Here is a 12,790-nt window from a genome sequence, read left to right on the forward strand (position 1 = left end):
CTGGCTGACAGGTCAGGAATATCTCAGCCAATCTTCACTCTGTCATTCCTGCTGTGCTGGTAGCCATAAACTGACTGGCAAGGTGATACATCCAGTAGTTGGTGAATGTACACATGCAAGAAACTTGCTTTTGACAACATAAAATAGCAATTTGCAGAACGTAATCTGAGCAATTTACTGCATTCATATTCCAATAAAGTAATAAAGTATCTTAATTTTTTTTTTAATACAGTATCTATCAAAAATATATATATATGAATTTCCCCTTGGGATTAATAAAGTATCTATCTATCTATCTATCTATCTATCTATCAATCAATAAGTGCACGAATGAAGCTGATTTGTTAACTATGAGCAGTGACATTCCATTAACACACAATTCTTCTGTGATGCCAAAATGAGACTGACAAACATTGTGGCTCAGTGGCCAGGATCAACCCATGATTAATTTGTTTTGAGGCAAACTATGACAGATGTGACGGTACTGTACGTAGTGGATGGCTTATTGGTAAAATAACTAGCTGAACTTTCAGTTTTTCATATATCCTGTACTATTCATGGTAACAGCAATCACATTGTTACATGTGTCAGGTGATGGTGGTTATCTGCTCAGACACTGGCACTTTACACCTTTAAATGGTCTCCCAGAACACAGAGGAGAGGCTCTATAATGCCACATATGATGTTGTGTTCTCAATTGCAGAACGCAGCCAAGCACATTTAAATGCAGGAGTGTCTTCATGCGTGAAGTGGGAAAACACCCTACCAGTCAATTAAGTTCTGCACATTGTGATTGCAAATATATGTTTGATTATCATGCTCCATATATGGATGCATTAGAGTAGCATTTGAGGCATTTGTTCACATATGCACATTTACGAGGTACTGGTGATTTATAAAGGATGAATTAAATAGAAATGTGCAGCAGGTTTTATAGATTTTTTTTTTTTGGCGTATGTATTTCCTTGTTTTGGCATCCGCATATTGACACGCTCAAATCCATGCAAACTTTTATAAAATAGACCCCTGGTGTTTATTTCATTTAGGGAACATATCAGATTATTAGGAGCTAATGCATGGTAAGGTTTGGTAAAAGTATAGTTATCTTGTTATTTTTTTCTGCTATTGTATTTTCTCATTACATTTTATTTTGTAAAACGTACTTAATTACATAAAGAAAAATGTAAAAAAAGAAAAACAAACTGTGCTGTTATCCACACTAGAATTACAAAAATCTGTCACTTTGGCTACCTCAGCAAAATCTTTCATGATTTACTAAAAAAAAAAAAAAAAAAAATAATGGCCAATTGGACCAAAAGATTTTTAAACAGAATGAATAAATTACAGCATAGAACCCAGGTATGCTCCCCTCTTATACCAGTTTTTATATCTACAATTCCTACACACAAATAGAATAATTTAAAACACTAAATCACCAAATGAATGCAATAAGTTGTTACATTGTCCAGCACAGAACATACTGCTTCAACAGGACTGGAATGTTCACACACATTCCCAAAGAATGGATACTGTATTCCTGGAAGTAATGAGCGAACAAGTCTAATATACTATATTTTTTTTTGTGTATTTCATTTACTGTTTACTTTGACACATTTTCACTGCACTTAAAAGATAAAAAAAATGAAACAGTTAATCTAGAATGTAATAAACTAATCTCCTAAACTTTGTTTTAATAAAATGAAGACTTCCTGCTAGAGTATATTATTATATCTTAGTCTGAAAGAAAACTGTGCTCATTGAAGTATTAAAGAATGAGACTTTAGCCTTCAAATACAGGAAAGTGTAAATTAATAAGAAAGGAAAAAAATATTCACAGACTGCAAAAAGCATCAGCAGTCCTGTAATCACAATACCGGTAATTAAGAATGTTTCTGTCCAAAGTATGGAACTAAAAGAGATTCATCAAAAATGTGATTAAGAGTTGCTACTTATCTTGATTAATTCTTCCACAGTTATAATTTTCTATAGTACTTTGCAAAGTCATCACACAAACAGGTGAATGTGATGTCAATTGAGAACTTTAAAGTGTCCATTGATCTTCTGTATGCCATGCATAATAATACACTTTTTCACACTGTTTACTGCTAAACAGTAGATGTGGCTTCAACACTGAAGCCAAAGTACTAACAAAATAAAAACATTTGAAGATGTGAAAAATGGAGAAAAAGATGACCTAAAAATTAAGGAAATAATACACCTTCTTTACATTTTTTTCCTAACAATCTCTGTATAATAAAGAATTCATAAGAAAATACTATTTAAAAACCCATTAATTAAAAAAAAAAATAAAAAATCTATGCAGCTTTTGAAATAACTTTGTATGATTAATATATAAACTATATTTAGCATCAAATCACACTTTCACTAATTTTTATATAAATAAGATTTTGTATATTTTTGTTATTTGTTATTTATTTTGTTACAATTACAGCTTTAGGTGCAATTCAGACTTAAAAAACGTCATAAAAAGGAAATATCATAAATGATTTCAATGTTCATCTAACTAGAAAAATATAAACAAACACAAAAAAAGTTAATCTAAAATACAATATTACAGCTGAATCTTCAGCATTAAGAATAGTTTATGAGAATGCAAAATATTTTTGCTATTTAAAAAAATATATTGATTTAGTTTTACACAAAATGCATATATGTTTTCCACCGGTCAATTTTCAGACCTACGGAACCCAATTACAGAACCATGGGGAGCTGGAGCTGCAGGATCAGGCACAAGACAGGAGCCAATCCCAGACAGCAGGGTCAGACCATTAGTGTAGAAAAAAAAAAAAACACACACACACACACAAAAAAAAAAAAAAGACATTAAAAGTAATTAAGAGCATTTTGATTACATATTTGAGGGATGCTAGTCACATATTCCATAACCATATCAAACTGTCAACCAGTAAATTTAACTTTTTTTTTTTCTCCTTAAATTTAGACTTTTTACTTTTTGTTCTTTCTAAAGTATAATGAAAGAGCACCATTTTGTTCAAATAAATAATTTGGTTAAATATAAGCTCAAGGGTTGCCAGTTCAATTCTTACACTTACCACTCACTCACTAAAACGACCATGACCAAGTCATGCAAACTGCTCCAACTATGAAAAAAAAAAAAATGTCTAAAATATTCTGAAGTACACTGATCTTATAAATTACCATGGATAAGGTGTACATCAAATGTAAAAAACAGTTGAAGTCAGAAGTTTACATACACTTGGGATGAACTCTTTAAAACTCAATTTATAACCCCAAACAGATTTTATACTACCAAATTGGCATTGTTTAAGACGTCTACTATGCGCAGGGCAAAAGTAATTTTTATTTTCCCAACAATGTTCACAGACACAGTATTTCACTTTTTATTGACTATATCACAATTCATGTGAGTCACAAGTTTACATACGCTTTGTTCATATTTGGTAGCCTTGCCTATAAAGTGTTCAACTTGAGCCAGACATTTTGGGTTGACTTACATAAGCTTCTTACGATAAGTTGCTGGAATTTTGGCCTCTTCCTCCAGACAGACCTGGTGTAACTGTGACAGGTTTGTAGGCCTCCTTGCTTGCGCATGCTTTTTCAGTTTTGCCCACAAATTTTGAATGGGATTGAGGTCAGGGCTTTCTGATGACCACTCCAATACCTTACCTAGTTGCCCTTAAGCCATTTTGCCACAACTTTGGACGTAACCTTGGGGTCATTATCCATTTGGAAGACCCATTTAAGATATAGCTTCAACTTCCTTGTTGAGCTCTTGAGATGTTGCTTCAGTATATCTACATAAATTTTCCGTCCGCATGATGCTATCTATTTTGTAAAGTGCACCAGTCCCTCCTGCAGCAAAGCACCCACACAACATGATGAACCCACCCTTATGCTTGAAAACTGGGGTGGTGTTCCTTGCCTTGCAAGCCTCACCTGTTTTCCTCCAAACATAACAATGGTCATTATGGCCAAACAGCTCAATCTTGGATTCATCACACCGGAGGACATTTCTCCAGAAGGTAAGATCTTTCTCTGGCTTTTCTATGACATCTTTGGAGCAGTGGCATCTTGTCTGCTGAGCAGCCTTTCAGGTTATGTCGATATAGATACGTGTCTACCTGTATCCTCCAGCATCTTCACAAGGTCCTTTGCTGTTGTTCATGTATTGACTTGCACTTTTTGTGCCAAAGTATTTTCTTCTCTAAAGACAGATTGCATCTCCTTTCTGAGCGGTATGACAGATATGTGGTTCAATGGTGCTTACTCGTGTGTGTCATTGTTTGCACAGAAGAACATGGAACCTTCAAGCATTTGGATATTGTTCCCAAGGATGAACCAGATTTATGGTGGTCCACAATTTTTTTTCCTGAGGTCTAGGCAGATTTCTTTTGATTTTACCATTAAGTATGATGGTAGGCCTTAACATACATCCACATGTTGATTCCAACTAGGCTAACTGGCCATCATAAGCTAATTGCCTAAAGGCTTAACAACATTTTATGGAATTTTCCAAGTTGTTTAAAGGCACAGTTAACAAAGTGTATGTAAACTTTTGACCCTGTGGAACTGTCATATAGTCAATAAAAAGTGAAATAATCTGTTTATGAACATTGTTGGAAAAAAAAAAAACTTTTTGTATGCACAAAGTACATGTCTTAAACGATATGCCAAATTTATAGTTTGTTAGTATAAAATTTGTAGAGGGGTTATAAAGTAAGTTTTAAAGAATTTGCCCTAAGTGTATGTAAACTTCTGACTTTAACTGCAGTAATACCACATCACTAGGTGTAACTGGTATAAGTGAAACAAAAAAAACACAACACATTTTGAAAATTAGTGAACTTTTGCTTTTATGCTCAAGGCTGAGGCTGGGACTTTTTAAAAATCAGACCATCACCATTGATAGAAAAGCCCAAGAGTATTCCTTATATTTTATCAGGCAGAAATAGTTAAGGATACACATCTGGCTTCAAGAATAGCACAGTTTTAAGAAGGCTAACAAACTAATAAGATGAAAACCTTTTTGTAGGAGCAGTGAAAAATATGCAGTATGCTCTATACAAAGACATGGCCAATGTTTAACTGTATCAAGAAAATAAATGGTGAAGGATAAATTACATTTCGATGATGTACTCAGTAAAAGGATGCTATAATTAAAAAAAAAAAAACAAAACAAAAAACTGTCCAATTGATGATACAAGTGGATTAAAACCCTAAGTGAAGCAACACAGAATCTAAACTTCATGCTGTCTTTCCGCTGAACTCAGTGACAGGAACAGAATACACATGGTAATTTGAACTTTCCAGCAAGCGATTACCTGCAGCTTTGAAATGCTGCTTTTTTCTCTAACTGTGTGTTATCTGCTTCCTCCCTTTCTATGTCCACAATCCTCTTCATTTTCACTGCCACTGTGCCATTTAAAACAGCTAGCTTACTTGACAACAATCATTCAGATCCAGGTTCCTGTTACCTGTGTATTTTGATCCAATTTCACCAGCTACTAAAGGAAAATTTTGTATGCCTAAGAAGAAGTGCACTCAAATAACTAAGCAAATTAATACACATTCTCTGTGTGGTATTAAAAAGGGCTAGTAATAGAGAACATTAAAACTTAAAACAATACAACATACAAAAGTAGCCAACTAATATGCAGTAGAAGTACCTTGGAAATGCTAAGTCGGCTATTTTTCCATTACAAAATGCTATGGCAGCATAACTACAAAACATAAGGTTCTTGATGACACAAAGATAAAATAAAAGTAAAAGTAAGTTAATTAAGTCCTTTCTCACACTTTCTCAACACAATATTTATGGATTTCATCTCATTTCTATGGAATCATTTTAGTTTATTACTTAAGTATGTGTTAATTTTTATCTATGATTGTTATTGTGTTTCTACCCATGTTTGTGTTGTTGCATGTCTTTGAGCCATGATAAAGACAACTTTCTGTCATGTTGACAATTCAAACTGACCATTTTTGTATTCTTCATTGTAATGCAATGTTTTTTTCTCAGAAAGTAAAACCCTTGAGTTCACTTCAACTAATTGGTGACAAAACCTTCCATGTAGAAACAGGTGCAAGACAATATCATAGCTACCAAACATCTACTGAAGAGTCTCCCTCTGAAACATTAAATATGGTATTCTACCCTCTGACCAAAAGAAAGCTACCTGCAGCCCACTCAATGTCAATTTCTGGTATAGGAACGCAAAGTTAGCCTAAACTGACATGACCTAATTAAAACAATAATTTTCTTCCAAATGTCAAAATAAACCTAGGAGTATCCATTCTATTGTTTACTTTGAAAAAAAAAATCTAAATTATTTGGTGCTGGCTATATGGGTTAAGAATCTTGTTAGAGTTTCTAAGCAAATGTGATTGAAAACATACATTTGCACAGTTCGCAGTAACAATGACTAGCTTGTTTTAAAAGCAAAAAAAATGAATGCGTGTTACTATCAGGTTTGTTAGGACTTCCATGGATTTTGTAGGCTGTTTGCATATTTTTATCAGTTTGCTTTTTTTTTTTTTTTTTTTTAAGAAAGAATAAATAAAAACTGACATTAAGTAAGATGTTGATCATACACTTTCCCAGAAAGCATTATTTTTGTCCGACATAATGAGCAATTTTGCAACTTCATGTGACCTGCTTTAAAACACTTGTAATGATATTTTAAAATTACTGCTTAGCACTAAAAGTATTAAACTAGCAACTGTGTAAGAAACAGAAGATAGTAAGCTGAACCATACAAATAGAGAATCAAAACCTTAATATCACCTCAAAAATGATTTGCCGAAAGCTATCATATATAGCCTACATATTTTACAGACTGCCCTTGTTATTTTTCTTAAGTTACAAACAAGAATGGCAAAGAAAGAAGCCAAAAAGAATTACAGTGAGGTCATAACACATTCAACTATCAGAAAAGGGTTGTATTTGAACTGGTGGTTAATTATCAGCTATAAATGAATTAGCAATTTTGTAACCAATACTGTTAACACATAGCAACTATAAAAACAGCTGTCATGAAGATATGAAGAATAAATTCCATCAGATTATTTATAGGTTTATGGGTTTATTACTATCACATGTACAGTACAAAGTGCAGTTGAATTCCTACTTGCACGTACTAATCAACATGCAACATGTCACCACTTTCCAGTGCCATGATTAGTGAGAAATGTATAACTACCTTAACTTTCAAATATCTGTCTTTCTTACCTTAAAAATCTCATAACTCTGTACAAAACAAAGGCCAAATCAAGCTTCAATAAACAGGGTTAGTTTTACTGAGGGGTATTTTCCGTACGTTGCTTAAATCATCCGAGATCAGATGCCTCATCTTGGATGAGTTAATGCCGATGAAACTCATTCAGGATAAGTCGGTTTTTCAAATGCAGCCGTGTGGTAGATTAGTCTAGCTGGATCTAATCATCCAAGATGAATGCGCGCACCCGCGCTGATTGAAAAGCCCATATATATTGAGTCTAGAAAACCTGATCAGCAAGTTTTTGATAGGCTGTAACAAAATGACGAAAGAATGGGCGCATTTTTTTTCCACACAAGCGGAGCAAGACCTTTTATTCCAAGGACATGAAGAATTTCAAGTTTTAATATGCACAATGGGTAACACTGCAAAAGCAGCAAAACCAGAAAAGACGGCTGGCAAAAAGTGGCTGACAAATTAAACGCGTGTGCATTGTACTTACTGAAAGCAGCGTTTCATTTCCTATTTGTCAGATTCATTATTATTTAATATGTCATAACTCCAGATCAAACGTGAGCACAAGGAGAACATTGGAACAGGTTAAAGTGAAGTACAAGAAAATACTTCAAACTGGTAAATATTGGTATATAACTATTTAAAGAATTGTTGACATAAAAAAATCATATATAATGTAAAGAACATTAATTTTAAAGCTAATAAGAAGGCACACAAGCAAAAAACAGGTGGAGGTCCACGCGGTACAGACCTAACCCCTGCAGAAGTTTTGGCTCTCCAGCAAAATGACCATCGCCCTGTTTCTGAGGGCATTCCACGGGGAAGCTCCTCCTCAGAATCAGTGGCAGGATGCAGTACTCACTTCATTTCAGGTAAAGGATGGTCATTGCATATATTTGTCCTCAATGTGTGCCATAGGTATGTTCCATATAGCCCTCTTTTTTGTTGGGTCAGTTGCAGGGAATGTCATATCCCTAGAACCTGTGTCTGACCAACGAGATGTTGACGAAGGTCGAATATTTGATGAAGACACTGTGTCTGATTATTCATCAGGAGGACAGGTACATTTTCCAAATAATTTTTGATCAAACTCCACTGTGATCAGTCCCATGTGCCCCAATCACATTTGGAAACCCTAGGTATTGTGAGATTCTTTATGGAACTGTGGGTGTTTTACCTGTGTATTACCTACCTGCAATGGCATGAAACGCCACTTTTGTCTGCACACGCTGGTGTCCAGGAAACACTATTAAAACCCAAAGGAAATATTTCAGAGCCAAACAGACTTTACGAATTGCCTGGCAAACTGCACTTTTAGATAAATTTTCCGCATCACCTACAGTATATAAAAAAGTGCAGCTTGCAAGAAACCTCAAAGCAATGCATACTGTCTGTGTGGTTGTGAGAGCCGACTTCGCCGAGTTTGACTTCGAATATAAGGTCCTAATAAATTTTTGAGGTACAATATTCCCCCTCGGCTAAAGTGGTATCTTTAGAAAAGAATTTCCTCCGGGAGCAATAAAGGATCTTGCCGATCGCGCAAACCCCTCTCTATATGAAATTCTCTTCTTATAATTTGCGTACCGATATCAATTGGTCGCTCATTCATGAACGGCGAAGCCATGACTGAATGAATTCCACGCACGGACACTGATTAAGTGTGTGAGCTAATCCTTGTTTACATCAAACAAACCTGCTCCGAGCAGGTTTGAGGATTTGGATGTGTTGCTCTGACAACACATCCAGCAAGAGTTTTCGAAAAACTGACAGATCTAGGATCAGGCCAAATCATCAACAATTACATCCAGCTAAATGAGTAATCCACGTATGAAAAATACTCCCCAGGTTTTTAAATATACTATATTTATATTATATGTATTTATATATAAAAATGTTGGAGAAATTAATAAAACTAGCACATACTATTGCAGCATTAACTGCTAAATATTTAAACTAGTAAGAAGGGAAAAGTGTATTTCAGCCAATATTTCTATCATTAACTTAAAAAGGAAATGAAAAAAGCAAGATAATCAAATGAATCAACTGCCAACCTAAAGGACACACTATTTGCGTGTAAATGGAAACCAGATTATCTTAGAAAACAACTTCTACAAGGATAGATGTACAAGTGCAATTCCAAACAAAAAAGCCCAGTCCTGTACCTAAACCAGTGTGTCACAATGTCCTACACCAATCATGGCAAAACTTAACCTGGATTATTTCCCCCTACTGTAAGGGGATGGGGAGGACTCCAAGTCAATGTAGAAAGAGAACTCCAGAAAAACACTTACTTGCTTCATGTAACATTAAAGGCACTACAAATTATGTTGTAATAGTGTACTATATATGTTACAGCAAATTTCAAATTTTATTTACCATTAATACACAGTAGTGTTAATGATGTTCAAATATCTACAGTGCACGAATTGCTACAATCAGTATTCTTTTAGACTTAAGGGTATCAGTTGACATGAGAAACTACAGTGTCAAATTACACTCAAGTTGGACTGTAGAACACTTTTTTTCTTACACAGTTTACGTCCTGATTATTAAATTGTTTTCAACATGTGCTGTATTCTATCAGTACTGACAGCAGTCTGACATTGTGTCCCATAGGCCCCTATTCGTACTACATGACTTTTCCCACAGTTTTCAGTTGTAGAAGTCATTTATATAATCTCAGCAAAGCATGGAGAGTTATAGCGTGTGCCTGTAGCCACCAGTCCTAGGTTATGATAGTGGTCTTGAACATGTCAAGACATAAGTCACAGCAGTGGGCTTTTGTGTGTATGAGAAGTTGACAACAAATAAATGAATGCATAGTTGGAAGCATAATGCATATAATGCAGACTCAAGAAAAGAAGAAAAACACGAGTTTTTGAAAACACAACTGAAGGAAGTCTTGACTATCTGATGTTTTGTATTTGTTTGACCTCAACAGAATGGAAAAATCACAAAGATTGGCTGAGTCAGTGGCTGAACGCACCATAACTGGAAAACATTTGTAACGCCACTGGCACTGTACTGTCAGACAGCACATCGATCTACTGTCAAAATGGGTCGAGCTTGAGATACTTTGGAAATTTAAAAAATTGTGATGAAAAGTTTAATCCGTCATTCCTCGTTATTCATAGTTGTACAATTTGGCATTCTCAAGGTGACAAGATCCACAACTGAAGTCATCGATTTTGACAGGCTCTCAAACTGAAAGTTGTGTTGTGTAGCACTGGCCTTAGAGATTAGTGCAAGGACTGATTCAAAGGTTGACTCTGAATATCCTTACAACAGTAACAAATATTTAGAATATAACGAATACAAACTATTTGAATAGTATACTCAAAACCTGCACAAAGCACAACAGGGTACAAATTTCCACTCAAAATGCATATGTTCAGTGTTTCTTAACACACAGACACGCAATAGGCAGAGTGGCAATGACAATGATGAATACAAGCAAAACAATCAGAAAAAAGTGCTGCAGTAGAGTTGAACAGAGGAAAGGCTCACGCTACACAAAGTCAAGGGAGGCCTTATTCATCCAGGCAATCAACAGTTTCCTTTTATTGTGTCTTTCCCCATCAAAAATGATTTTATGAGCGCATGAGAATATAGCCTGGCATGAACATCCAGACTCATAAAGCACTCAAGTCCAGAAGCACACTGAGGTGGATGTTGTAGGCTTACCATCTTATTTAAAGACTAGACTGATAGACGGAGATTCACAATTTGATTAACGAGATGTATGTGTCACTCCCAACACAAGTTGCTCTAACTTGCTCCTTTTCCATGTACTTCAGTCTCACACCCATCCTAACTCTGCACGGGGTGGGAATGGTTGAAAAAGTATACCTTTCGGTCCGTGAGGAGAGCACTCTGCTTCAGAATCATATAATCAGCACGGTGGCATGTTTAGTCTGCAGTAATTCTGGGCCACCCCTATTCTTAGAATTGCTGCTTTTAACGCATCCCACATGTGAACACAAAACAAACTAAAAACACACAGATCAATGTGACAACCTAAACGACAGCGTACTTTAAATAAATAAATAATAACAGCAGCTAAAAGACCATTCCATAATCTACAGGGGCCTCTGTGCGGATCAAGTACGCTTGTCAGCGGGGACCCTGGGCTGTAGTCAAAACAACAGGCCTGTCCCCCTACACACACCCTCTTCAGTCGCCAGCAACTATGTATCTGATCGCCAACCAGTAAGGTCAGTGAGGTTTATCGCAAGGTAAAGTTGACTGCGGCCCATGTCCCATAATACTTGAGCTCTCCGCGTGTTCAGCCAACGAAAGGTTAGAGCTCAGTGGGGTCGGGGGTATAGAGGCACACGCTGAAGCCTCCTCTTTAATCCGATCTGCCAAGCACGTTTCACCGCGCATCGCATTACATGTGTTTGGGGAGTTCATCGCGGATACAATGAACTGCACTTCAGAAGCAGGAGAGGCGGGTACTTCCTCTATAGCATTTTAGGAAAGTATACAGCTGTAGCAGTGTCACAAAATCGCTCAATTTTAGAGCCACCGATTAACATACGACATGAGCTGTGCTTTGCTTCAGATGTGGTTTGTGTCAGCATCGCAGTCTTGCAAAAATAGAAACACTCGCATCCCCCCCCCCCCCCAACCAACACACACAGTTCTTTTTTTTTTTGTGTCACCCTGCACGCTGGGGTCAACTTGCGATTTTTGAGTACAGCTGTAATGAATGAACCCAACCCTGCCGATGCCCATCCCAGCCCGGACATGCCCTGTCGGTACTCCCCGCCTTCCACCATAGCATTTCTCTGCTTCACTTACCGCTCTCCAGCTCGTTGCCTTTCTTGGCAGCAGCAGCGTTTCCCATCGTCAGGAAGACACGCCAATGGCCCGGAGTGCGGAGATAGCTGTAGCGCTACTGCTAGGAATCCCCGTTGCTTTCCCGTGTTCTCTTTGCCCCGTGACTTATGTCTGTGTGTCTGTGCCGATCGGGGCGGCCTCCCTGCTTCTTCTTAAACTGTGCTTCTGTGGTCAGGGGGCCTCTTGACTCAGTCTCGCTGACATGCAGACACACTTTCTGCCCCCCCTCTCTTAACCTCCACTGTTGATTCCTAACCACCAAAAAAAAAAAAAAAAAAAAAAAAACACGCTCAGTTCACACACCGGAAATGACGCGAGGTCATGCGAAGGAAATACAGCGACACCTGCCCGCGAAGTCAAAAAGGGCTGCACACACGGCGACGGTGGCGATAGCTAGTGGATATGCACGTTTGAATGAATTAAAGAGAATAAATAAATACTTCCCGTCCACAAGGGTCTCGGGCTAAAATATAAACACGCAAATAATAGGCAGTTGTGGAGGTATCTGACTTAAATGAGACATTAGTCAGCTAGGCTTGAGTATCAGCGATCGTTCTCTGCGTACTACAATGTTTATTTGATTAGACCGTGCATTGTGACGGGATGTCCGGTTGAGAATAATTAATGACAATGTAACAGTGACAGTGACAATAACTAAGGTATCATTGTGTAAAATCTTACCACTATAGACAATGACATCCCTTCATACCAGTTTT

The 12,790-nt window shown here is 36.8% G+C and overlaps 1 protein-coding gene across 1 annotated transcript in view; it reads right to left on the bottom strand.

Moving 5' to 3' along the window:
• Nucleotides 1-12,327, bottom strand: part of prkacba (protein kinase, cAMP-dependent, catalytic, beta a) — a 143,300-nt gene extending 130,973 nt beyond the window's left edge. Inside the window, exon 1 of the mRNA XM_028811556.2 lies at nucleotides 12,036-12,327. Within this exon, the coding sequence (XP_028667389.1) occupies nucleotides 12,036-12,081 (46 nt within the window). The 5' untranslated portion in view covers nucleotides 12,082-12,327. The remainder of the gene's footprint in view (nucleotides 1-12,035) is intronic.
• Between the last annotated feature and the right edge of the window lie 463 nt (nucleotides 12,328-12,790).

The sequence above is a fragment of the Erpetoichthys calabaricus genome, chromosome 10, assembly GCF_900747795.2.
Source record: "Erpetoichthys calabaricus chromosome 10, fErpCal1.3, whole genome shotgun sequence".
NCBI classification, from domain to species: Eukaryota; Metazoa; Chordata; class Cladistia; order Polypteriformes; family Polypteridae; genus Erpetoichthys; species Erpetoichthys calabaricus.